Raw genomic sequence first — 27,753 nt, 5'->3', positions numbered from 1 at the left:
TGGTTTAATTAAAACAATAAAGAATTGAATCATTGACTTTAACTAGAAACAGTGATTATCACGTACAATATGAATATAGCGGTGGACATGCAGTATGAAAATTGGGTTAGCCTCTATTTGATTCTAAATCCAATCCACTATGAATATCGGGTAGCCTCTCCGATATAATTATTCAACAGCCATGAACCTCATTCCATACAGGATACAGCAGTAGATTCCAATTCTATCCCTCCTGTGATAGCTTCTGGAAATTGAAGTTTATTTTGCATCGCGATGCTACTTATACTTTGATATGGACAGAGTAAATTGAATGAAAGCAAGAGGAGGACGAACCAAACTTCAACTTAGACCCATATGAAGGTGCTTTTTCCATATGATGCTGTTTGTCCCTTCAAGTGAGAAATTTTGAACATCAACTTCAGTTATGATTTGATCTCAACCACTCTGATAAACTGACTTATTGCACTGATCACAGGGAGAGGATTCTCAATATGTGCAGCATGACCAGAATATGGAATTTCAACGATTTCTGGAACGTTTGTGGTGTCTGTGCTCTGGCACATTGTGTCGCGCATCTTTTGAGCAATCCTTCGAAACTTAACATCTTTTTCTCCAACAATGAATTGAAGAGGTACTCTGCAGCTCTTCAGATCTTCCCATAATGGCCTGTTATACATGATGATGACAATTAGAAAGCGGGACTAGGGAAAGGGAAAAAAAATAGAAGGAAGGCGCATCAACATGTTTTGGAATATAAGGCTACCAGTTCAGAGGCGGATCTAAGATTTCTAGAATATGGGTGCACCACTAAAAAAAGGAGGGGAAAAAAGTGTTAAGTGAGAATTGATCCCTGTTTCTTTGATTAAATAATTAAGTATTCAACCAAGTGCACCATTCAACATTTATGGAGCATGGGTGCCAATACATAATACTGGACCAATTCTAGAAAATATGTACATAAAATACCTAATTTGGCAGAGGGATCATGGGTTCACGTACCCCGTAATATGGGCTATAGATCCGCCCCCTGTACCAGTTGAAGTAACTCAGGTTACTCAGATACAAAATATTGACTAGCTAACGGATCATGTCATAACATGCCCTCAACCAGAGACCAACCGACTTAGACACTAGTGGGTGCTTGAGCATCCATTATTCCCGATCTTGACAGTACATATTTGTATAGGCAATTAGTAATAAGATAACAAGTAGATCGTCTAAGTACCCAATCTCTAAATTGCTAAAGGGTGCATTAATTTGGATGGTGGGTGCAAGACCCTGCAAAGCTCTACGATGCAAGATTGAATCTTGTGAATGTAATTTTTTCCTTTATATTCTGTTTATTAGTTTTTTCTGTTTGACTTCCTTTTTAACTTCTTTCTCGCTGAACCTCATATTCCCTATAATAGGACATATCTATTTTTCCATTTTTTTTCTTTCTTTCCCACCCGACCCAACTGCCCCAAAAGATAACACATTTCCTCTCCTTTCACAACAAATTTCAGGAATTCATGGTCTTCTTCTCCCTCTCGCTAGTAGGCAGTCGTGTAGAAGCTCAGCGAAAAGCAGTAGAGCATTCATGATCTAAAAATCCTGGGTTCGCGATTGGTTACAAGGGAAAATAAGCGGATATACACTAGTAATTGAAAAGAGCAAAAGATTTCTCATTAACTTACGGTTGTCTCCCAACACTCAGATCTGATAATACTCTCCCGAGATTTTTCAAATCACAATGCTGCAATCGGCTCGCAAGTGTTTTAGAGAAATGTGGATGAGTTCTTAAACTGCAGGATGTAAACATATATAACATGTTAGAAGTTGGTATGAAACATCTCCTGTATCGGTGAGCAAGAGATGATGCAAACTCCTATGAAGAGAATCTCATCAAATACCTATTCCACAAATCTCCAGAATACCAAGCACCTAAAAAAGGCTCTAGGCCAGAAGAAACAAGAAAGCAGGCTGCAAAATCATCCTTGGCCCAACGGACTTTTCTGGCCTCTTCATCCATCAATCCAGGACTTCCAGATATTATAACAGCTCCAGCAACCTTCATCATCAAGCATATTGCATAATTATATTAACTGAGAATTTTTTCTGCAACATACTGTAAAAAATATTTTTATAGTATACCTTGTCATTGTATTTTAAAGCCATGTAGAGGGAAATTCTTGCCCCCAAAGAATATCCAACAAGAGTAACTTTTTGACACTGCAGACTGTCAAACAACTGCTGCAATATATTTGCAAAGGCCATAATTGACAACCTTGGTTCCTCTAAACCATAATCCTGGCCGAGCAACTTTGATCTTCCATGTCCAGGTAGATCCACTGCAATGCATCTAGCTGAGCCTGAGATAGCCTTCATAATAGAGATCCAATCTCCTCCAGTTCCAAGGAAGCCATGAAGAAACACTACTACATTACTCTGCATCGCTCAGATTATGCAACAAAAAGTATATTATTTGGAACTTCAAGGTTACAAGATGAGAAACAGAAAAAATCTTCACCATGTAAATGACAAAAGTATTTTACAACCATAATTGCTAGATTAGACTTGTAATATAAGCAACCAAAGGGCAGCCCGGTGCACTAAGCTCCCGCTATGCGCGGGGTCCGGGGAAGGGCCGGACCATAAGGGTCTATTGTATGCAACCTTACCCTGCATTTCTGCAAGAGGCTGTTTCCACAGCTCGAACCCGTGACCTCCTGGTCACATGGCAGCAACTTTACCAGTTATGCCAAGGCTCCCCTTTGTAATATAAGCAACCAAGCAGGAAAAATAAGATAACACCTGGTACCCTGTTGTCAAACTTTTTTTTTCCAAAGCTAAGTTCAGCATATTGGATTGCAGGAAACTTCTTCAACTAACTATCAGCATTACCAGAATACATAAATTTGACTACTTACTTCATCGTTCTTTCCAATCTCTTGTACGTTAAGGCAGATGGAGGTGCCTTCAAGATCAGCTACAAATTCATATGTATGAACTTCTCTGAAAGTACAATCACGAACAACTGCATTATGGTTGAATTGAAAATGCTGTAGGACCTGTCCAGCATGAGTAACTGATGCCTCCACAACACCACTGCAAGGATTACAGGTAATCACTAAAGGCCTTCCGCTAACATCTTCCCTAAGCCATTGATAAGTTCCAAGACCGTGGGCTATGCAAGAGCTCTCTTCCTTGTTAAGCATTCTACTTGTATCTAACTTCAGCAGGTCAACATACCGTGAGAACTGAATCAGAGCTGACAAACCCAAGGAACTTTCAAATGTGGCACTGATAACAGCTATCTTTCCCTGCTGGTGGGCCCATTGTGCAAGCAATGCTGCATTTTCAAAACCCCCAACAACGCTTGGTTTGATAACCTGACATTATTCAGAAATTGCTTTTATTTGTAGTATCAGAGTCAAAGCCAATTAACCTAATTACTGTAACTGCAAAGCCTATTTTAATCAAGATCCCAATTTTGATAATATTTGGACTTTGCCTTTGAAACTTCTGCAAATGCAGCAATCAGGAAGTTCAATCTATTATTTTCAGTTTCCACGCCAAACGGTGATCTCCTTTCAATCGTGAAAACTGATAGGTAGATAGGAGAAAGTAGAGGATTCACTTCATATGAATATGATGAAAAGAGTTTAATGACTGTAGTTGTAGTCATGATTCTTATTTTTATTTTTTGTGATGTAGGGTGGGTTTTTTTTTTTTTTTTTTTTTGGGGGGAGGGGGGGGGTATCCTGCCCTCTGTCCTGCAAGTAAATGGGTTAACAAAAAACTGGAAGATTTCACTTCATAGATTACTTTGGGCCAACAAGATTGTAGTTTTGATGCAGATAATTATAAGATTGATGCATATATACACAAATCTATTAGGGAAGAGATCCTTTTTTTAAAAAAAAGTATCTTATAGGGAAGAATTCCTTTTTTTATAAGTATCAAATAGGGAAGGATTCCAAAAAATAATACCTATGTGCAACAATTAAAAACATGCCACGTTCTAAATAATGATAGACCATAATACCCTGTAGACTTACAAAAGCAACTATCATTGGGTGAGTGTACTTTGCGAGCACTTTAAGGTGATTTTTTCTTATACTGTTGATAGTTTCATCCAGAGCTACTGGTAAGCCAGTCTCCTCACAGAACTTGATTATATCATCTGCATCATTAACAGGCTCCTGAAATAACCAAAATTTGATTTAAGTATCTAATATTATAGGAACTGAGAACTAATGACAAAGAGATGGATGCCTAACTTTTAGGCAAAGTATGTTGCTGAATTGTCTAAACATTAAAACAATGGCCAAGGAACAGGACACAAGCAATTTGCTCTTTTCCTAAACTATCATTCCCTGAAATTAGGAATCCACTAGATTGAACTTTTTACAACTTAAAAATTATAATGCTGCCTCTTAGTTACAGTAATTGAACTCCTCAGAATGTTACTTCTTGAACTTCTTTACAAGTCACGTCTCATGATTACTTTTAGCAACTATGTTGATTTTAATTTTATATTCAAAACCAAAATCGCTTATTATACCTCTTCATTAATGTAGTATAGTAACTCTAAGCCATCACCTTATTGCTCTATTTGCATGGTGTAATGACATAAAGTTCATAAAATTTGAGTGTTTTGATATGCAAGAAAAGAATTTGATGTGAAGACCACTATATGTTAGAGAATTTCAGCACGATATTAGTTTGAGTCTACAACATCAAAGGAAGGAAAGAGGGAAAAGAGGAAGGATCAATGGCTTCTGAAGAAGTACAGACAGGCAATATGCGTATGATCTTACTCTCTCCATCTTGAAAGTGTTCTCTGTGGCTCTGGCCCCCAGCCGCTGGGGAAATTATGACTAGATTAGAAACATTTAATAAGTGTTTTGGTGCATTACCTCAATATACTGGAGGCCACTATCTTTTATAGAAAGGCCAAATTTAACAGCTTCATCATAGTTCCAACTTCGGTTTGCATCAGCACGCAGTTCAATCTCCCAACCAACTTTCTTCCTTATCTCCTTTATAATTGCAATGTCCACAGTAGGATCTGCTTGGCGTGCTACCTGCACGGAAGAAAAGTAGTTTTTAAACCTTTTTACAAATTGGAAGCATAAAGCTTCCCCTGAAAGTTATAATTATTAAGAAGTTCCAGCTTTTGTAAATGATATACCAACCTTTAGCTTTATAGCAGTAAATCCTTCCTTGACAAGTGTTGTTGCAACAAGAGCCATTTCATTGGGACCACCATTAGACTCAAGAAGTGCACAAACTTTGACATCTGAAGACCCCCCAGTTGATTCTACTGTTTGTTGATAGAGTACATTCAACAGACTTGAACCTTCTCTAGCTGCGATAGCATTGAGTACAGCCATCTCCACGCCAAATCTCACACTTGGGAAGATTGAATTGGGCTAGAAATGAAGTGAAAACATAATTCACAAATAGTAAATCTGGAGAGATACATTGAGTAATATTGTATATCAACCTTATCAGTTGTAGAATTTCTAGTCATATCTACTACTATCCCTCAAAATAAAGATGCATCAACCTACCTGGATACCTAAGCTGTGCCACAACCAACGAGAAAATGAACCCTTCAGCAAAGGAAGGAAATGGTCAATAGCAACTCCTTTTACAACATGCATAAGGAATTGAAGCTGCTCTTCCACATCAAGTAGGTTTTCTTTGTGGATCTCAAGAGGTGCAACCTGTTTAAATATAGTAGATGATAACCACAAACTTTTTAGCTTTCCAGAGTTCTGTCTAGGAATTGGAGAGAGGAAGGCAAGGGGAGCAAGAGAAGGAGAGGGAAGGACAAAGCAATACATTGTCAATAACGTTAATGCATATTCTTGGATATTTGGTTTATCAAGAAATTCTGGGTTACAAGTTGAAATTCGTATATGGTTTTCAATTTCTCTCAAGTGAAAAAAGTACAACAAACAGCAAAATGACATGCTTTACCAAGTTTCAACTGAGAAACAGACTAAGTTGGCTACTTTAGATAAGAATCTTCAATCAACGTTTCTGGAGCAATATACAAGGAAAAGCTCATGAATTTAATATATCAGATTCTGTTAGCTTTACCATATTTCACTCTCTCCTGACCTTAATTATGTAGGCAGATGAGTTTCCAATTAATGACTCATGAATTATGCCTGTTCTGATTAAATCATGTATTATTTGCATCTATGTACAGAAGGAATGTTCAACTGAGGCTTCAACTACTGAACAGCTGCACCATCTAGCAAATATTCTTCTGTATCAACTGGAGTATCATAGTATGAAAAAAAAAATATCTTCAAGGGACGAAAGCAAGTATTAGCAGCACCTTCAGCTAAACATATCTCAGTTCATCATGTCCTGTTGCAGGCTGACCGGCTCTCACAGTTTGAGTAGCTAATTTATGACATGCTCAAGACATTGTTATTGACTTTGGATTGCATGAACCCCTGCTCTACGGTAAAAGCCTATCTTACTTCTATTAATTTGCATGTATGATATCACAGGATTATTAGATAATAAGACTAATGATACTTAGAGGCTAGGCCAAGATGAGATTACAATGCATCCAATATCTCTTGTAGAAGCCCATCATGAGAAATAAATATTAGAGGTCAATTTTTTCCATGACCAAGTTCATTGAATTGACACAATCAATCATCCATATGCAATGATAAATTCATATATAAAGACACAGTAAGATGATTTTACAATCTCCGACGCCAAAGCATTCACTTAACAATAACGTAGGGAGAATTGAAAATAAGGACTTTGTTATCACCAACAACAATTCAAGGTTTCAACCTCAACTTTATACTATATATATCATGAGGTTTTACATTTAGTTATATGCACTCTAAGTTGTCCTTGGGTTACACCATCATCAAGTCTAATAGTGCGGGTACCATGTGAACTTGTGTTCTATCTTATATAGACATTTTTCTCTCCCTTTCAGATGTGGGATTTGCCTAAGCCGCCACATGTACCCCTACTTAGAAAGCTCGTCAACCTAGATGTCTGTGAGTCCTTCTTCTTTAAAAGCCCTTATCAGCCCGTCCTCTGTCAGAAAGCGTCACATATACCCCCTTTAGGGACTTAGCGTCCTCGCTGAGGTTTGCCACACTATCATACTGCAGGAGTCCGACTCTAATATTTTATTCATCATATCCAAGCCCATGGGACGTATATATTCTCTTTGGCCCAACAGAGTTCACAGATTTGTCCCTTGGGCTACACCATCATTGAGTCCAAAAGCGCGTGTACCATGTGAACTCGTGCTCCTTAAATAATGCTTTATATTTCTCTCCCTTTCTGATGTGGGATTTGCCTATAGTGTAAAGTGCAACCCTTCTTCAGAAGCTTGCCAGTCATTCTTCTTGACCTGCCCTTGTCAAGCTGCCCTCCATTAGTGGTGTCACAATCACATAGATTCAGCTATATTATGTTTCTGATATGGGTACAGTACAGGTACTTGCTTTCATTTCAATTTATTTTATTTTTCGCTAACTTTTTAGTGTATTTAGGAGTATCCACTCAAAGGACTCATACGTAACCGATATTGGTACGTCAAAGCAAATAAAGGATCCATGTAACATAGCTAATCACAATATATGATTATTTTTAAAAAAAAAAAATGCTAGAACCATGCATCAAACAGCTGCTTAGTTGCTGGATTATCTACCAAACATGTGCAGCCTTCCCAAGGAGGGCAAGTATCAAGAAATGGCAGTGAATTACCTCTCCATAACCAGTATTACCATCTTCAAGAAACAAACTTATTATGAAGCCTTCTCGGTGGTAGGTGGATATGTGACTGGCAGAGGATGAAGTTGGAGGAGAGGACAGTTGAATTCTACCACAAAACAGTATAAAAAGTCATTTCAAATTTTCAGGACTCCAGATAGAACTGTCTGTGCAGTATATAAATGCTAACCTATATTTTGAGTACTGCATTTTACCAACTTTGCTGGATATCAACCCATCATTTATGGAATTCAAAACATTAAGTTTTGAAAACCTGTTGAAAGCACGATCCACTCCTTGCTGTGAAAATTTCCTCAACATACTGAAAGAGGAAAACGTCTTAGCTGAGAATGTTTAATCAAATTAATATGTCAGTGGATTTCAACATGGCTACCTATGAAACGCAGCATTAGCATCAATGGTGCTTTCAACCTCTATGACAAAATCTTCCTTGTTCATTTGAGATGCTAATAGAGCATCTTGCAGTTCCATTTTGCTCTGTACTTTCAAATTATTCACACTGCAAACGAAGTAACAAATTTAACAAGGAACCAAGTTTGGCTAATAACTATGTGCAGTGACCAGGCAATATCAACTTAAACCAATATTTGTATCAAACTATTGGAAGAACCTTGTATCAGTGTATTAAAACTGATTTCTTACTAAATAAATAATTTTTAGGAGAATGCATTGATAACTTTGGGATACAGAACACATATGATTATGGGTGTGTGATACAAGCCACATTAGTATGGGATAATATAACATGGCACCCTAACATTCTAACTAACTCTGTCATAATTTTACTTTTCTTCTCTCTTTTCGACAACTGTTCGAGCAGTATCATTTTTATTTGTGCTGACCATTCTGGTGGCATCATGCCTTTATTGATGATCATAGAAATCATTCCGGAAAAACAGAGCCTCTTTATGGTGATTGTTCAACTGCAGAACGTCTCTTTCCAATGACCATTCTAGTGGTATAACACCTCTTTTCTAGCAATTTTTCTGCAGCACCTAACCTCTTCTTCAATGACTGTTTCAGCGGCACCCTATCTCTCTCCAGCCATTCTCAGGCAGAATCTTTTCCTTGAGATCACTACTTTCATCGATATTCCGTGATAATGACATTTTCCATAACTTCTTCAAGTAACCATTCCATTGACTATTTAGTTTATACTATTAAAATAAGCAAATTCAGTTGGTTTTGGCACCTTGAGTTTGAGCGGGCATGTTAGAATGTTATGTGTTAAGTGTTATAATGTAACAGTTAGTGTATTAGAAGAGTTAAGTACTTTAGAATGATATTTCAACAGATGTAATATCGTATGTGTATAATATTTGACAACTATAATGTCAACACCTTCTTTCAACAGATGTAATAACATATGTGTATAATGTTTGACAACTATAATGTTTCATGCACCCATCTCTACAGAGGTAATATCAATATTATATATGACATCTTAACATATAATTTTACTACAAAATGTTTGTACTCCATGGTTAAGGTTTAGCCAGCATCATGAAGGATGTCCATGGGGAATAAAAAAGTGAAACTGCTAATCAATCTATTAGGAGAGAAGTTCCCCGCCAAAGTGTCCTGTAGTGCCATAAAAACTGTGCACATAACATGTTATTATATGGTTGCTGCTGCAGTAGGAAGTGTTATGATCTCTATGAAGAATTATTCATATATACATCTCAAGTCCAGAGATTTGGAAGTAGAAAAAGAAAAAACTATCATAAAAAAGGGGGAGATATTCTGATGTGACACTAATTGCAATGCTAAGAAGCTTTAAAGCTGCATGCTTTGATAAATCATCCTCACACCTGAAGGCACGTATTGGTTAGGTAAATCTAGTTGAAGAGGAGTGATAAGAATGGACCTTGGCCTTAACTCTAAAAGCTAGCTTATGAGGTGAGGATTGCCTAAGACCATATAAGGAGACCAAAGACCCCATCAAGAAGCAATGTGGGGCACTAGCACCCCCTTGCATGCACGGGACTGGACATCTGGAGCATGGAAAATAAAACACAACTGCCCAACATCGGGTAAACCAAGAATTGAGATAGGTCTGGCTCTGATACCATGATAAGAAATGAACCTTGGGCCTAACTAAACCCCATTCTAGCTTATGAGGTAAGGATTACCCAAAACCATATAAAGAAACCAAAGACCCCATCAAGAACTGATGTGGAACTCTAACAAGTGGCAACAGGTTCCATGTCACACTTAACAAGGAGCTGCGGCATATGTTTCAAAATCAATAGAAAATGGGAAAGCGAAAAGAAAAAGAGATGTAATTGAGCAACTGATCGAGAACACCGATGTTATAGATATATTGGTGCTCAAAAAGATAAAAAATGGAAGGTCCCATAATCCCACTAGGAAATAAGGGGAGTGGTTTGAGTGAATCATTGAAATATATGTTCTTAAGAAATTTGAGTTACACACAAGCCATGCCCTAAGCACCGGAAAGCATAAGGTTGGATCACCAAGATGGGACAACATACACTGTGGAAGAGAACAACCAGGGAAGACAGTAAGGAGAAAAGATTATTGCACAGGGAAAGACGTGTCAATGGTGTTTGTACATGTTGTCCACGATATTTTGGTACACTGTCTGATACCTCATAGGATAACTAGTATACTCATCAGGAATGGGAAGGTCTATGTTGGCAGCAGCAGTAAAAAAGTAAGATGTAACTTTAAAGCTGGAAACTGGAAAGAAATTGAAACAGTATTACAATTGTAAATCACAAATGATCAGCGTGTACTCAAATGCAAACATAAAAATATAAAAGTAGATCCTTTGAACATCTGACATTTCTTACCCATGTGCTAAGCATAGGTTGTGAATTGAAACATCATGGGATGTGTAGAAATACTGGTCTAAGATGCTTCTTGCAGTCACATTTGCAAGAGGAAGAAGACTGAATATGGCGCCACCACGGTTGTTAATGACAACTATAGTCATGGGCTTCCGCAACATCCTTCAAACATAAAAATATTTGTATCATTTGGCGAATAGAACTTTAAATTGAAAGAGACTGAAAAAACAAAAAATACTCACTGATTTCTCAACAGGGATAGCCCATTTGTGTCATGCAGGAAAGAAACATCTCCAACTATGCAAAGTACCTAAAAGAAGCACAATGTTAAATTTCACACATAATCATCTGTGCATAACATACGAAACAACACAAGAAAATCTTTCCAGAATAAAGGTGAACCACAGAGAAAGGAAAATAATAACTCTTCATGTTAATAATTTAGAAGATTGAAACTATGTGATAATCTAATTGCTAAGAATTCTACAAGTTTCAGAAACTAAATGGTTACAGGAGCAGTCACTAGAAAACAGGAAGAACAGCCTTTGCCACTGTGGAGTGAGATATTCTAAAAGGGTAGCCCGGTGTACAAAGCATCCCGTGTTCACGCAGGGTCCGGGGAAGTGCCGCACTGCAAGGGGTGGTGATGTAGGCAGCCTACCCTGATACAAGTGTTAGTGGCTGATTCACAGCTTGAGCCCATGACCTATAGGCCAAACAGGGACAACTTTACCATTCTCCAAGGCTACCCCTTCGAAGTGAGATATTCAAACTTTATGTTAACTTTCATTGATGCCACCATTATATCTTACATCACACCTCATCCAGCAAGGGAAAATATTTGCTCCAAGATTGTTCTCAACACATATTGTTAAGGAATATATCAGCACAGGAATTGCAGAGAGACGCATTTTTTTCTTTTGATCGGTAAAGTGCAGAGAGAAGCAGTTACAAGAAAGTAAGCAGAAACACCAACTTTAATGACTACATGCAGTAATGAAGAAAAGCAAAAGCTAAACACATTGACAATTCTCGTTACAACCAAAACATTCTCAGTAAGGAACATGAGTATTCTATATTTAGATTTCAATGAATGCAGTGATTTACATCATATACCGCTGTTTCCATTATATAAAATCTACTCACTCTTTTGTTGCATCCAACTGCAAAACCAACAGCTGTGCTAAGCAGACCATCAATACCACTAGCTCCTCTATTGGCGGCAACCTGAATCCATTGGCATGGTAATCCTGAGCTGAATATGGCTGCATCCTGGGTAGACTCCGCCGAGTTACATGCATACATGTCAGCATCACGTATTGGCATGCTGTTACCGAAAAATACAGCAGACTCGCAGTGAATGGCTTCCAGAATCATTTGTGCAACATAAGGCTCAGTCAAGGAGTGCTCAGAATTTATTAGAGACAAGATATCCCAGGCTGCCTATTAAACAGGATGGAAAGTCAAGACAATAATTAAGGCTGTGACAAGGAAGAGTTATGAGAGCATGATGAATATTAAACATAAGCAATACTCATGGGATAACAGGAAACAGAAACTATATTAATTTCTAGCCTGCCTAACTAGCAATAAACTTGCACTTCTCCCCCTCAAGATGCTTTTAAAAATAACCATATCATATGAGGATTTTATGCAGCTAACATCATACTGTTGCATTTAAATAAAATTCCAGATAGACACATACTAGGATGAAGTGTTATCGACTTATTTGCTCATAGCTATGTCCGATGCTATGCAATGCCATTCAGGCAAAATGTAAAAATGTGAAAACTGGAAAATCAGATGCATTACTAACACTGATAATAGATTTAGATGTACATCTCTGTAAGATATTTTCATATTTGAAACCTATAGGAGAAATAGACATTATATGAAGATTCATGAATTGAAGTAAAGAAGGTGATGCAAAGTCAACAAAATTACATACCACAGTGTTCAATGCTTGCAGGAAACCTTTCCATTTGCTGCTAACAAGTGGTGAACAAGCTGTAATCAAATAATCGGCAAACTGAGAAATTGCACACTGGATCCTGTGAGTCACAATATGTGAAGGATCATGACGACTTGGATGATTGTCAACCATAATATATGAACACGGAAAGCAGCTCTCTAGCAGTTGGGCCACACGCTTGCTTGTTATGCGACTTCCAATCTGTTATATGCACTAACTCAATAAAGCTCCTTGTCTGGCTATCAGTAACTAAACACATGTACCATGAAGCATAGTTTTATGTTTTTCTAATCTAACAGAGCATATTACTCCTACTCGTTCAGATCTAGCTTTAGCCATACTACATTCATCTCTGGTGCATCTAGAAGTTTATGTAGGATATAGCCAAACCGTTTTAGACGATATTCTCTCATTTTATTCTTCGTGAGCTACTTGGTTCGCACTATCAGTTGTGATCATCAGTAATCTCGTCCAATATCTTTAAGCCACATATCCATGTTAACACCCGCACAAGACACTCATTTTGTGGATATGATGGCAGTAGATGTCCAACACTCAGTCCTACACAATGTTGCTAGTTCTAACAACCACCTTATAAACTTGCCTCTAACCATGTAAGTTTTTTTTATCACATAGCACTCCCGCAGCACCCTTCCATTTCAGTCATCTTATTTCAATTCTAGTTGAGACTTCTTCATCTAGCATACGATTCTCCTAGACAATAGTATAGATATCTTAATTGCCTGCATTGAGACACCACAATCTCGTCTAATTTCACTTCTTCTTCGTTCTTCTTATGGGGGGCTAAATTTGCTGGTATTAATTTTTACATCTATTTATCCTAAAACCTTACTTGTAGAATGATTCTCCGTGATTCAAACTTAGGTTGACTCTAGCTAGCTTCATCAATTAATACAATAATGTCTGCAAATATAGCATGCACCATGAAACCTCATATTGTATACTATTGGTTACTCATTCATAACAAAGATAAACAATTAGCACTCAAGGAAAATTCCTGGTTCAAACCCACAGTTAACTAAAATTCAACTCAATCTCCTCTAATGGTTCTCACACATATTCTATTCATTTGTATATATTTTTTAAAGCATTTATATATTTGATATGAATTCATTTCTTCTCAAGGACGACCAAAGGACTTTTCTTCGCAACCTGTCATATGCTTTCTCTATACCAAAAAAGAAATATCATGAAGAAAGTCTTCTCTCTTCCTATGTACTTCCATCAATTTTCTTAAGGAAAAAATCACCCCTGTTGCAGATTTACAAGGCATATACAAACTGATTCCCTAATATGCATGATCTGTCACCGTTTCAATAACTTTCATCATATGGCTCATAGGTTTGCCGAGATAGTTGTACAACTTTAAATATATCCTTTGTTCTTATATATCGAAAGCAACAGTCTTTCTTCACTCATTTGATTACATTATTGAATAGCTTAGTTAGCCATACTAGTCCAACCAGAAGGTTCCACATCATTTTCAGTACCGTTTGAGAAATTAAGACAAGACATCTGTCATTTAAAAAGGATAGACACTATAGGAAGGTCAAGAACCAGTAATTTTGCAGGAACAAGGAAAAGAATTCTCCTATAAATCATTCCTATCTCCACTCACAAAATAAGTTGCTTCAACCTGCCAAATTGTGTAGGATGGAACAGGCGGTATTTTTCCTATATACCATCTATATATACATTGTTAGACACTGGCACAAAATGGAGAAAGTGAACCAAATGATCTCTCACCAAAGAAGTTGAGAACCAGTGACATAATGCATACAGCTAGATCAAAAAGCCTATCCAAGCACATACCTGGATTATCACATCAGCCTTCATCCAGTCCCTGACGGGGTCTGAAAGTAGCATATGATCTAGATGATCGATAAATAGAATTCCATCTTCAAATTCAGGAAATGGAACAAAATATTTCCTCAGTCGGAGACCTGATAGAATGTCAACTACGACGGGCCATGAAAGGTGTTTGGCAAGTAGCAAAGCAGCCCATATGTCATCCTCCCGGTGAATAGCGCCAAGCAATAAAAGGCCTCTATTTGCTTTTTCTATCACTTCCAGAGCTTCAGCCATAAGGGTACCATAGTTGCATCTATAAGATTGTCGAACTTGGATATAGCTGGTAAAAGGTACACTAGTAGACATCCAAGAGTCTAACCCTCTTAAACAACTAGGGTTCCACGTTCTTGAACTATTTTCCAGTGGTTCACGAAAGGGACAGTTGATATGAACTGGACCACTTGGTGAAGTGGTTGCAATATGAACAGCAGAGTCGATGGAGGTAAGTACCATCCTTGCAGAAATATCATCAGCGGGAGCAGGAAGATTGAAGAAGTGCCTCACAAATGGTCCAAAATGATTGACCTGATTGATGGCTTGGTTTGCTCCAACATCATGCAGCTCCGGAGGACGATCTGCTGTAAGTAACAGGAGAGGAACAAATTCTTGACTGGCTTCCACAACCTGTCCATTTCCATGGAACAGTTAAACAAAGAAAAGACATCATGTAACTAAAATAAAATGATTCCTTCAAGAAGAAAGGGAACCTCTAAAGAGGATTAAACTTTTGCTCAAACATAAGTGGATGATTGAAAGAGGAATGTAGAATGATCTATAACTAGGACACAGAAACTTCTCAGGCGGATATTAAATCTTACCCTAATGCAATATAACATCTAAACTGATACAAGCATATTGGCACAGATATATTTAAAGAGGTAGCATACTGGCTAACCGTTGCAGCAGGTATTAATCATCATGTCAATCAGGCTGGGCAGTTTATACAAGTTAATTGTGGAATATAGAACTCACAAATTCACATTTGCATTAACATGTAAATTAAAGAGGAAACAGAAATGTGTTGTACACTGCTGGAATGAATATGAATATTATGTGTTAGTACTCACAGCAGGATGAAGATTAGAAACTGCTGTTCCTGATGATGTGATGACAACTGCTGGTTTATGAGAACTTCTGGCATAACCAACAGCATGAAATGCAAGTGAGCGCTCATCGATGCATGCAATACAACTTGTAGCAGGATGAGTAGAGGCAGCAATAGCAAGAGGAGATGACCGTGAGCCTGGAGCTACACAAAAATACTAGATTTGGAAGAATCAGATACTTGTATTTCAATTAAATCATATTTATAAAGTTGAAAATAGTCTCACCGTCAGACCAAGTCGAGTGCATTCTTCAATTAGTAGTGACGCCCACAAGATATTTATGTTTGCACAATCTTGCAAGCGGCAACTAAATTGTGTGTTATCATTCTGTTGATGCTGAAAACAAGCAATGATTCAAAGTAGTATCTCCAAAGTTAAAAACAAAAGAGAATACATTTTTTTCATATAACAAAGCACCTAGAATGATCGCCACATTTTCTAGAGAAGGAAATCCTTACATGGTTTCACTTGCACTAGTAATAAATTCAATCAATTAATGGATATATATATATATATAGAGAGAGAGAGAGAGAGAGAGAGACGCGTGCATACACACACACTAGCAATACATTCAGGCCTGGGAAAAATATTCCTAAAGTGAACATTTAGAATAATTTGTGACAACTCTCATGACGCTGAAAAAAGCAGAAAACTTAATATAATACCAGAAAAGCTCCATGAACATTATCTATTGATGGAACAACTAAAAAATAAAGGAGCAAGAGGCTCACAAATAATGGCTGACAACAAAAAGATAGAGCCTTTTGGGGTTTAGATAGTTTATCAGTGACAAGCATTTCGATGAATCAAAGCTACCAAAATTAAGGACGAGTCATTGGCCTTGAAATGAAAGGGGCAAAAATGGAAGTAACTAGAATTGATAGAAGAATGATACACAAGGACAATGGCAAATCATCTTACCTTCAAACTTGAAATTCACAAGATATAAAAGATGGAAGGTATAAAAGATGCTTTCTACCGGAAAAATTATTTGGTTCACCACAAGATTGAGAAAAGAATTGAATCAAAAGATTTCAGAATTCATAATTTCAAATATAAAGAAAAGGTTCAAATATGACATCTTTGATCGTGTCAAATGGCTCAAAACCAAAACATCAGCATATCCTATAAGGACTTGGCGTGTTAAGGAGTATTTTTCAGTAGGTAATCCAATTGAATTTAGAATCAAAAAAATTTTGCGCGTAATAAAAAGATGTTTCACTCAAGTGAGGAGAACCCAACATCTCTTCGGCATAAATTTGCAAACAGATAATCCATCTGGTTGATGCAAGATTAATCAAAGCCAAATAGCTTAGACCAAATACTCTGGATTCTACTGCCAAACTTTGTCTCATTCACCTCGAACAATGGACTTTTAAAAAGAACATAGGGGAAACAATTACAACCTTTCTGACATTTCATTATAACCTGGGAATCAAGATGCTAAATCATGCTAACTAAGAGGAAAGAAAGCAAACTGCCTTTTTTGGCAAGTTAGAATAATGATAATTGTCTCTGTGAGACGGCACGGGAGAAAATATGATATATTGATATTGTGTGTTCAATACACTACAAGAGGTCCTTATTTATAGCTATACTATACAAGGACATACTAGTCCTATTCCAATGTGGGACAAGACTACATTATGTATATATCTAACACTCCCCCTCAAGCCGGTGCATACACATCATATGTACCGAGCTTGTTACACATGTAACTAATACGAGAACCAGTAAGAGACTTAGTGAAAATATCTGCTAGTTGATCATTCAACTTTACAAACTTTGTAACAATATCTTCTGAAAGTATTTTTTCTCTGACAAAGTGACAATCGATCTCAATGTGTTTAGTCCTCTCATGGAACACCGGATTTGACGCAATATGAAGAGCAGCTTGGTTATCACACACTAGTTCCATCCTGCTGATTTCTCCGAACTTTAACTCCTTGAGCAACTGCTTGACCCAAACTAACTCACACGTTGCCATAGCCATGGCCCGATATTCTGCTTCGGCGCTAGATCGAGCAACTACATTTTGTTTCTTGCTCTTTCACGAGACCAAATTACCTCCTACTAGAACACAATATCCAGATGTAGATCGTCTATCAGAAGGTGATCCTGCCCAATCAGCATCTGTGTACCCAACAATCTGCTCGTGGCCTCGATCCTCGAATAGTAATCCTTTGCCTGGAGCTGACTTTATATACCGAAGAATACGAACAACTGCATCCTAGTGACTATCACAGGGAGAATCCATAAACTGACTTACAACACTCACCGGAAAAGAAATGTCAGGTCTAGTCACTGTGAGGTAATTCAATTTTCCAACCAACCTCCTATATCTCGTAGGGTCTCTAAGAGGCTCCCTGTCCAGGCAGAAGCTTAGCATTCGGATCCATAGAAGAGTCAATAGCAACCCATCATTCCAGTCTCCTCAAGAATGCCTAAAGCATACTTCCGCTGTGAAATAACAATACCTAAGCTAGACTGAGTGACCTCAATACCTAGAAAATACTTCAGTCTGCCCAGATCCTTAGTTTGGAAGTGCTGAAAGAGATGTTGCTTCAGATTAGTAATATCATCCTGATCGTTGCCGGTAATAACAATATCATCAACATAAACCACCAGATAAATACACAGATTCGAAGCAGAATGCTGATAAAACATAGAGTGATTAGCCTCACTACGAGTCATGCTGAACTCCTGAATAATTGTGCTGAACTTACCCAACCAGGCTCGAGGGGACTATTTCAAACCATATAGTGACCTGCGCAATCTGCATACACAACCACTAAACTCCCCCTGAGCAACAAAATCAGGTGGTTGCTCCATATAAACTTCCTCGTCAAGATCACCGTGGAGAAAAGCATTCTTAATGTCTAACTGATAAAGAAGCCAATGACGTACAGCAGCCATGGACAAAAAAAGACGAACAGATGCTACTTTAGCCACGGGAGAGAAAGTATCACTATAATCAAGCCCAAAAATCTGAGTATATCCTTTTGCAACAAAACGAGCCTTAAGCCGATCAACCTGGCCATCCGGGCCGACTTTGACTGCATAAACCCAACGACAACCAACAATAGACTTACCTGCAGGAAGAGGAACAAGCTCCCAAGTGCCACTCGCATGTAAAGCAGACATCTCGTCAATCATAGCTTGTCGCCATCCAGGATGAGATAGTGCCTCACCTGTAGACTTAGGAATAGAAACAATGGACAAAGAAGATATAAAAGCATAATGAGGTGACGACAGACGATGATAACTTAGACCAACATAGTGAGGATTGGGATTAAGTGTGGACTGTACACCTTTGCGGAGTGCAATTGGTTGACTAAGAGGAGACAAGTCCGCAGTAGGTGCAGAATCTGATGCAGGACGTGAATCACCTAGGCCTGATGCTGGATGTGGACGGCGATGATAAGTCAAGAGTGGCGGAGCTGCAGAAGGTTGAACTGGATTATGTGGAGGAATTGGACCTATAGGTGGTGGAACTGGAGCTATAGATGGTGGAGCTGGAGATGTAGAGGAAGATGGATGGGAGATAGTGACTGAATCTCCAAAAGAAGAGACCGGTAGTACCTCAGAAATATCTAAGTGATTATCCGGACCTGTGAAGTATGATTGGGTTTCAAAGAAGGTAACATCAGCGGACATAAGGTACCGCTGGAGGTCGGGAGAATAGCATCGATACCCCTTTTGCGTTCTCGAGAAACCAAGAAATACGCACTTAAGAGCACGGGGAGCTAACTTATCTGTTCCTTTGTTCCTGGAGTAAAGTTATGGACAAAACAAGTGCTTCCAAAGACACGGGGTGGAAGGGAGAACAAAGGTAAGTGGGGAAACATAACAGAGAATGGAACTTGGTTCTAGATAGCTGAAGATGGCATATGATTAATAAGATAGCAAGATGTAAGAACTGCATCCCCCCAAAAATGCAACGGAGCATGAGATTGTATGAGTAGGGTACAAGCAGTTTCAATAAGATGTCTATTCTTTCTTTCAACTACCCCATTTTGTTGAGATGTGTACGGACAAGATGTTTGATGAATAATCCCATGAGATTTCATAAACTGCTGAAATGGGAAAGACAAATACTCTCGGGCATTATCACTACGAAATATGCGAATAGAAACCCCAAATTGATTTTGAATTTCAGCGTGGAAGGTTTGGAAAATAGAAAACAACTCAGATCGATTTTTTATCAAAAATATTCAAGTGCACCTAGAATAGTCATCAATGAAACAAACAAAGTAGCGGAATCCTAAGGTAGAACTGACCGACTAGGACCCCAAACATCTGAATGGACTAAAGTAAAAGGTGACTCTGCCCGATTATCAATACGTCGAGGAAAATGAGAGCGAGTATGCTTACCGAGCTGACAAGACTCACACTCTAGAGCTGACAAGTGAGATAAACCAGGTACCATTTTCTGAAGTTTTGACAAACTAGGATGTCCCAACCGTTTATGTAATAAATCTGGTGAATCAGTAACAGGACAAGTTGTTGAAGGAAGACAAGATGTGAGTCCATGTGATTTAGCAAGGATAAGGTAATAAAGTCCATTTGATTCACGCCTGGTACCAATGATCCGCCCTGTACTGCGTTCCTATATAAAAACATAGTCATCAAGAAATAAAACGGCACATTTAAGTGATTTGGCTAGTTGACTAACAGCTATGAGATTAAAAGGACTATTAGGGACATAAAGAACTGAATCTAAAGGTAAGGAAGGAATTGGGCTTGCTTGACCTATTGCAGTTGTCATGGTTTGAGAACCATTGGTCATTGTGACTCTTGGAAGAGATTGAGAATACGAAATAGTAGTGAAAAGAGATTTTGTTACCAGAAATATGATCCGATGCACCTGAATCAATGACCCAAGACTCAGAGGATGAAGATTGAGAGACACAAGTCATGCTATTACCTGTTTGAACAACGGAAGCTATCTCAGAAAATGTCTGCTTACCTGCTCTGTACTGAAGAAACTCAAAATAATCCACTAAAGAAACCATCCGACTATTCGAAGTATCGGTTCCTATGTCGCTACAATTAATAGTAGTAGGGTTAACTTGAAATAGTGAAAATTAGTAACTCCTTTGGGAAAACCGAAGAAATCGCTGAGAAAACACTGTTTACAGCAGGAAAACAGAACATTGTTCTGCGCCGGAAAATACTGTTGACGCCAGAAATATTGTAGCTCTCGGAATATTACTATAGCTGCTGGAAAAATTCAAAATGGTCGGAATGAAATAAAAACAGTCGGGGTAAGAGCGGAATTACCAGATGACCCAACTGTTCTGAAGAAACTTTTTCAAAAAATGGCCGGAAGTCCACTTCTGAAATCACTGTTCACGCCGAAAAAATATAAAAGTGGTCGGAATTTGGTGTAACCTGGATGGGTAGGCTCGGAATTGCAAGGAGAACAATCTGTCCTGAAGAATCGTCTCCAAAAAATGGCCGCAAGGTGGCCCACGCAACGTCAGAACTTCGCCGGAAAATTTTCTTCCGACAGCCACACTACCTCCGGAGATTTTCACTAGGGTTTGGTCGCCGGATAATGACTACTCTTGTGGTAGTGTTGGATTTTGCACAACACTAACCGAGACAAAGCAGACGCAAAACAACTTTGAAAAGTTGCCGGAAAAAAAAAGGGTTCCGGTGACTGATTTCACTTCCCGGAATCGCTGAAATTTATGCACAGCGATAAATCTCACGATAGCTCTGATACCATGTGAGAAGGCATGGGAGAAAATATGATATATTGATATTGTGTGTTCAATACAATACAAGAGGTCCTTATTTATAGCTATACTATACAAGGACATACTACTCCTATTCCAATGTGGGACAAGACTACATTATGTACATATCTAACAGTCTCGACAACTCAAAGCTAGCCGTCTTTTGGTACTTTCGTTGTAAACCTGTTCCAAGGTTACCTTATCTGAGATATACTGTCACGTGAACACTAAATCACCAGATTAGCTAAAAAGTAAAGGCAAGATCGCAGGTATCATGGACATTTATCTTCCAGAATCTTCATCCTTGAAGTTTATGTTTAGCCATCATCTCTGAAATTCTCCCTCGGCTTCAATAGTACTATGAAACTATTTATCATTGTACGAACAAACAATACTTGACTAACCAAACAACAAAAGAAAGTTGTATTGTCCAAACATTTTTGCCATCTTTCTAAAGAGACTCATCATTCCAGATGATTTCCAAGTTAGTAAAAATGTATGCACATGATCTGTAACTCATATCAACATCTTTAATACAAAATAGAAATGGAGCATGCTGTGCAATTTTGTATTCATACAAAAGGCTCTAACTCGCAATATTCATAGATTAGCATACCATGTTGTTGGAAATTGCTAAAGTAGGTGACATTCTGGCGAAGAACTGACTAGAATAGTCTGAAGCATCTTTCTGCATGCAGCAAAGGAAATTAGAGAAAAGTTAATAAACGAATAAAGCATATCTCATCAGTGATAAGAACATTATAGTTTGTTCGCTTCTTTCACTTATTTCGAACAAATATAGCGAAGAAAGGTCATTTCTTGTTGCATGCAGAATAATTAATGACACTTCAATCACGAGAACATGAAAAGCACCCAAGGAAGAGTAATTACCAGGATAAAGGGGATACCAGTTCCAAAGCACACGGCCCAAGGTATTTCTCGAACAGTTTCTGAAGATACGCATATACCTATATAAGAAATTTCTCAGTGGTGTTTCAAAGCAAAAACATGAGTGGAAATGTTGACACTCATGATCAACAGGGTCAAGTCCTACAATAACCATCAATCCGTAGAATCTCTTGTTATCATATTTAAAGTTTACAAGTACAAGAATTATCTAGAAGATGGAGAACAATGTTTTATTGGAAAAGCTGTAAAACAGGGTTCAGGCTTGCTCTTTATCAAGGAAGAGTCAAGAATTTCTAGAAGATGGAGAAACAAAGAAGAGTTTTTCAATGTGAAACTTTTTGGTGTGCTTGGGCTGAAATTTGGAAGAAAGAAGAGCAGTGAAAGGAAAGCAAATAGAAAGAGTTTGCTTTGTTTGGCTCACGAGGATTTGGAAGGTATTGGTTCAGGAAGTTACGTTTGTTCATACTACCCCTAAATTTTACGATCCTTCTAAAAAAAGTTCACTTTTCAACCCTTACAAAAGGGAAGTACAAAAATGAAATTATTGCAATTTCTCAAATGGGGTATGGCAAAGTGTCGGATCTCCCATCATTTCTATATTCTCCCTTCAAGGACACCTTTTGTCATAGTGCAATTTTAAAAAATACTATTACCATTTGGGCATCTTCTCCCTCCTTCTTATAGACTTCTCGAAGAGTCGCACCAATGTGATTGCTGCAGCATCTATCTTCAGAACAAAGGTTATTTTCAGCCTGAAAAAATTGAGACTTGGAATATCAGTTGCCCATGGCATGATGGCGCATAAAATGACAATACTCAAGATACTCGTAGGTTTTCGAAAAAGCAGACTTGTCCAACATAATATTTATTGTTAACAACTCTCTATAACAAGAGCAATAGCGGTCAAATTTAAACAAATAGATTATTATATGGGAATATATCCCTATTATGATACCTAGTATACAACAAGAACGTATGAAAGTGAATGGCAGACATAAAAGGCCCAACATATCCACAAGATGAGTGTCCAAAAAATGCACTGTTAAGACGAAGTTACAGTGATACAAAATTTGGTCAAGATTAGATGATTACATTAGACAGAGAATACAAGTAGCACAGACAAAGGATAAAACGAGAGAAGGTTGCCCGAGATGGTCTAGCCATTTTCTAAGTAGACCTCCAAATGCACCAGTTCATAGGCATGACATTAGGATGACTGAAGTTCTAAAGAGGGACGAATTAGATCTAAAATCACATGTAGGGAAGTTAACTTAAAAGACCTATAGCCTCTCAAAATCAATGCACATTTAGCTGAGAACAGAACACAAGGGAAGCAAAGGATCCATATAGGCAAAGCCAACTAATAGTTGCACTTCGAGAAGGACAGTGGAGTAGCACAGAGATTGCAATGACATCCCAGGAAAAAGGAAAACTCTCACGCTGCAGTATAACCGAAAGAATCGCAGACAGACATGGAAATAGAAGATTACCTGCAAAAGTGACGATTCATACACTTGAAGAGCCTCCTCGAAAGTACAGATACAAGAATGCCATGCCACTGTTGTAGATAAGATAGAAGCACCTTCAAACTCCTCTAGTTCAATCTACGGTAATATATTTCTCAAATTAACAATGTCTTAATTTGAAGAGAAACTAAAACTGAAGCACAAGAGTAAGTCCACCACAGAATTCAAGATATTTGGTTCAACACGTACCAAACATTTGGGAGAATAGAGAAAAAATCTATACCATGGCCATGCAAAAAGACTCATTTTTACCTGAGGTATGAAGAAGTAGAACGACCCAGCTTCTTGCTTCATGGAAGATGATACTGTATCAAATCTTAGGTTCAAAAAGCCATAAGCCACCACTGGTGTTGATTCAACAGCACAACATCTGTAGAAGTACCAGCATTATATTAGACCATTGATGTCTCTTACAGACATAAAACTCATTGTTCCTTCATGTGATTGTAAAGTGTGGAACCAGAATATTTGTAATTCATCCTCTTCTTAAGGGATATCAGAATCACATGCTATTTTCTGCTGATAGGGAGAAAGATGGGATTAAACAGCAACCACGAACTTCAGTGGGGATCCAAGTCAAGAATTGACCCCTTACAATTGATATTCAACACCAATACCTAAGCACATAAAATCTAACATCACACAAATGCTGAATCAAACTTTTCACAATTCTGGAATTGCAACGACGGTGGCTTCAGTAAGTAAAATGCAACAAAACCTAACGCGGAGAGTTGGATATCAGTTACCACCTTTACATACAATTTGGATTCAATAGGATGGCAAAAACTTCAAGTACTGCAGTGTTATCTAGTGTCTGTCTTTTATGGCATTTCATCCAAAAGGGTAGTTTGATAAAACAAAGAACGACTATGAAGGATCATATTAATGCTGTGTTATGTGGGAAAAGCAACCTTTTTATTAATGTCAGGGTCACTGTTAACTCACTCTAGTTATGTTGTGTTCAATTCCTCAGAGCAAATGCAGGGTCACACTTATCCATAATGCTCAGATTATGGTATTCTCTTGGCCTTTATTCAATGCTCCATAGTGCTCACCATCTCGATAACAGAAGAAACTGCATGTATAAGTATAACATATATCTCCCATATCTAGGTGCTGTACATCTTTTCGCATTTATCCCAAAGATTATATTGTGTTCAATTCCTCGGAGAAAATGCAGGGTCACACTCATCCTTCATGCTAGATTACAATCACCCAGTAATTTCGTGTCTAAAGTTATCCAGCAGCAGCATTTGCGGATCATCAATATTTGTATCTAAGTTAATCCAACAGAAGCACTCCAAAATCATCTATTTCACTATTAATCAACCTCATGTGTCAAACTTCCTCCAATGGCCACCTTCTTTTCAGAGGAAGGGTTTCACCTTTAGGAGAGATAGTTAATGCTTTACTGTTCAGGCAATATAAAGCTTCGCCACTAATGCAGAGTTGACTGAGAGCATCCCATTTTCACTGATAAAATTTGAAAGTTATAGCTTCAAGATGTTTATACAGTAAAACTGTTTCTTATCAATGAACATTTGAACTAGTCCAGGTCCCCACAATTGAATTAATTTTTACACAAAACAGTATATAAGTTTCCAGAAATGGATGATTGGCTTCAATGCTAGTACAGGAACATTTCTGACCTTTGACCGACGTACTCTAGTATCTCTTCCTCCTAGTTGTTTGACAAGCAAGGAAAAATGAATTTCCCAAATAGGGACATGTCTCCTCAATCGTCTATAGCTTATTCTCCTTATACCCATTACATAAAAGAATTTCTCAAACAGAGAGGAGATAATACCTTTCTCCATTAAAATTGTCATAAGTCTAATCCGACTGGAAGATGTACTTGTTTGTGTCCATTATCTTTCTTCAAAATTAATTTATAGTATCACCAACTCTTTTTCCTTTTTTTCCTAATCACCGGGGGCCAGTGGCGCACGGTTAGAAACTCGGCAGATAATGGGCCCGCCCCTCTACCATTCTCCACTTAAATACCATGTTTTTGTCTGCAACATTGTTCAAAACCATGACATGCGCCTATATAGTATCACCAACTCTTGGAGAAAAAACCATAACAAGATGGAACATTGAGTTGCTCCGTTTCTGCTCCATTTCACAAGTAATTGTTTCTAATTTGGTTTAAATTCATCAAGCTGGGTTTATATAAAATTCATCCATTGGTAGGATGCAAAAGGAACATAAAATAATCAATTATGTCAGAGCTGAAACTGAAGTAAATGAAGGTGGTCTGAAATTACCTTCCAAATTCACCATATTCATGAGAAGCAGAAAAACCCTTAAAGCTGATTGCTGCACCAATTCCAAATATCCCACGAGTATGACCCAATACAAGTGACTTAAATATCTGTTTTTCCCTCTCCTTGGAAAGGAAAAATTGTGGAAATACCCCTGATGACTCGGGTTGACAGCAAAACCAATTCAAAGATTTTGTACTGGGAGGAACAGCAACCTGCATATTGACAATCATCCTCACACTAATCAAGAAAATATCCACACCATAGAAAAAAAGCACGATGCAACAAGGATGCACTCATTTAACAGGTGCCACGTTTGAATGTCAATGTTTGGAATCAGTTCTAATCCTATGCGATCCCACGATGGTATACTGTTCCCGGCAACATATGATCAACTGATTGTTACAGATGCTAAAGTTTTACCAGATAAACATGCATATAATGCATCCATAGAAATTATATAAAAAGTTTGATAACTCAGCTGATGCGCATATTACATAAATCAGAAATTTAATACGTTCCTTTTCTTTTTGGACCATTTCTCGATTTTTGTGTCTCATCCTTGCACAATGGCTATGCTAATCTTCTCTATATATCCCGGAGAGACAGTTAATAAGTAAAGCTGTATGATTACCATATATCATACGAATTAGTAGGCAATAAGATCAGCCTATCCCTCTTATCTGTTTAAAGCTCCTATAGTGCACATTACGTAAATTAAGGTAATTTTTTAAAATCTCTAGGCAGTTCAATCGCATCAAATGAATACTTACTAAGTAAATACATGAGGATTTTGTTTTCAAAGTAGTACCCGGAATCTAAACATTCCACTAGAACAACAAGGAGGCTTGGCCTTCAGCTCCTCAACAGCCACCTTAATCCTTTCCAATCCTTGTTCTAAAGTCAATGCTGGAGACAACGTACGAGTAATGCAAGTCGAAACCAACAATGCAGCATCCTCTGGTTCCAACATTCTGTTTTCTTGCATTGAACAACGAACTACCTATTCACACATTTAAAAAATACCAAAAATAATAATAATAAAACAGAGAAAAAGAAACCCATTAGAAAAAGGATTAAAGTTATATGCACTGACAGACAGTATGAAGATTTTTTTTACAGTATTAGTGAATTTTACCCTGTGATGGTAAGTTATTTACCACTTTTACTAGATTATCAATTGATGTTTATCAAGAGCCTTACCTATAATTGACCTGATTGTGTAAATATTTACACCGTACATAGAACTTAAACTCGAAAAGGGATTTAAGTTATATACACTTACAATGTAAAGACGATTTTTTTTACACTATAAGTGAATTTTATGTCATAGCAGGTTACTTACAACTTTTACCCGATTATCATTAATAATTTATCGATAGATTTGCATGTAATTACCTAATAAGTGACCGGTGACCTGATTGTATAAATATATTTTTTTATTTTTTATTTTTGATAAGCTAAAGGTTTCATTAATTGTATAAATATTTTTACTGCATAGAACTTAACTCTAAGAAAAAAATTACTGCAAAATTGTAAAACCTGAAAATTGAGGGTTTTAGGACGGCGATGCGGTGTGAAGCGCCGGGAAATGTGTATAGAGAAATGGTTGTAATTTGTGACTTTGATGATTGTACGGCGATTTGGGAGACATAGCGAACAAGGAAATGTATGAATTCCGGTTAAGCTGTGAGATTTCATTACCGCCCCGTGAGAAAACCGTTTGAGATTTCTGGGAGTGAAGAGGATAAGGTGAGCAGTAAGAGAAGATAGA

General features: G+C 37.7%; 1 protein-coding gene across 2 annotated transcripts; it reads right to left on the bottom strand.

Annotated features, from left to right (window-relative positions):
• Positions 1-19: 19 nt before the first annotated feature.
• Positions 20-27,753, bottom strand: LOC104216590 (protein PHYLLO, chloroplastic). 2 transcript variants are annotated; one of them, XM_009766683.2, is made up of 27 exons: positions 27,522-27,753; positions 26,791-26,982; positions 25,983-26,194; positions 23,968-24,085; positions 23,680-23,793; positions 22,843-22,941; positions 22,189-22,248; positions 21,897-21,968; positions 15,762-15,872; positions 15,498-15,692; positions 14,392-15,054; positions 12,535-12,759; positions 11,733-12,029; positions 10,829-10,896; positions 10,590-10,748; positions 8,147-8,272; positions 7,943-8,074; positions 7,747-7,861; positions 5,559-5,714; positions 5,181-5,417; positions 4,902-5,069; positions 4,041-4,184; positions 2,910-3,371; positions 2,134-2,427; positions 1,893-2,050; positions 1,677-1,784; positions 20-666 (listed from the first exon to the last, which is right to left on the bottom strand). In XM_009766683.2, exons 1-27 carry the CDS (start codon positions 27,678-27,680, stop codon positions 423-425), a joined length of 5,088 nt encoding a protein of 1,695 aa, XP_009764985.1. In that variant the 5' UTR covers positions 27,681-27,753; the 3' UTR covers positions 20-422. The 2 variants fall into 2 exon arrangements, with proteins under 2 accessions (XP_009764985.1, XP_070028011.1); XM_070171910.1 differs by lacking the exons at positions 23,680-23,793; positions 23,968-24,085; positions 25,983-26,194; positions 26,791-26,982; positions 27,522-27,753 and having other exon boundaries at positions 22,172-22,248; positions 22,843-22,886.

Source organism: Nicotiana sylvestris, chromosome 4 (genome assembly GCF_000393655.2).
Source record: "Nicotiana sylvestris chromosome 4, ASM39365v2, whole genome shotgun sequence".
Classification (NCBI taxonomy): domain Eukaryota; kingdom Viridiplantae; phylum Streptophyta; class Magnoliopsida; order Solanales; family Solanaceae; genus Nicotiana; species Nicotiana sylvestris.
The sequence above is the reverse complement of the archived record's forward strand: the minus strand, read 5'-3'. Positions and strand labels throughout refer to the sequence as shown.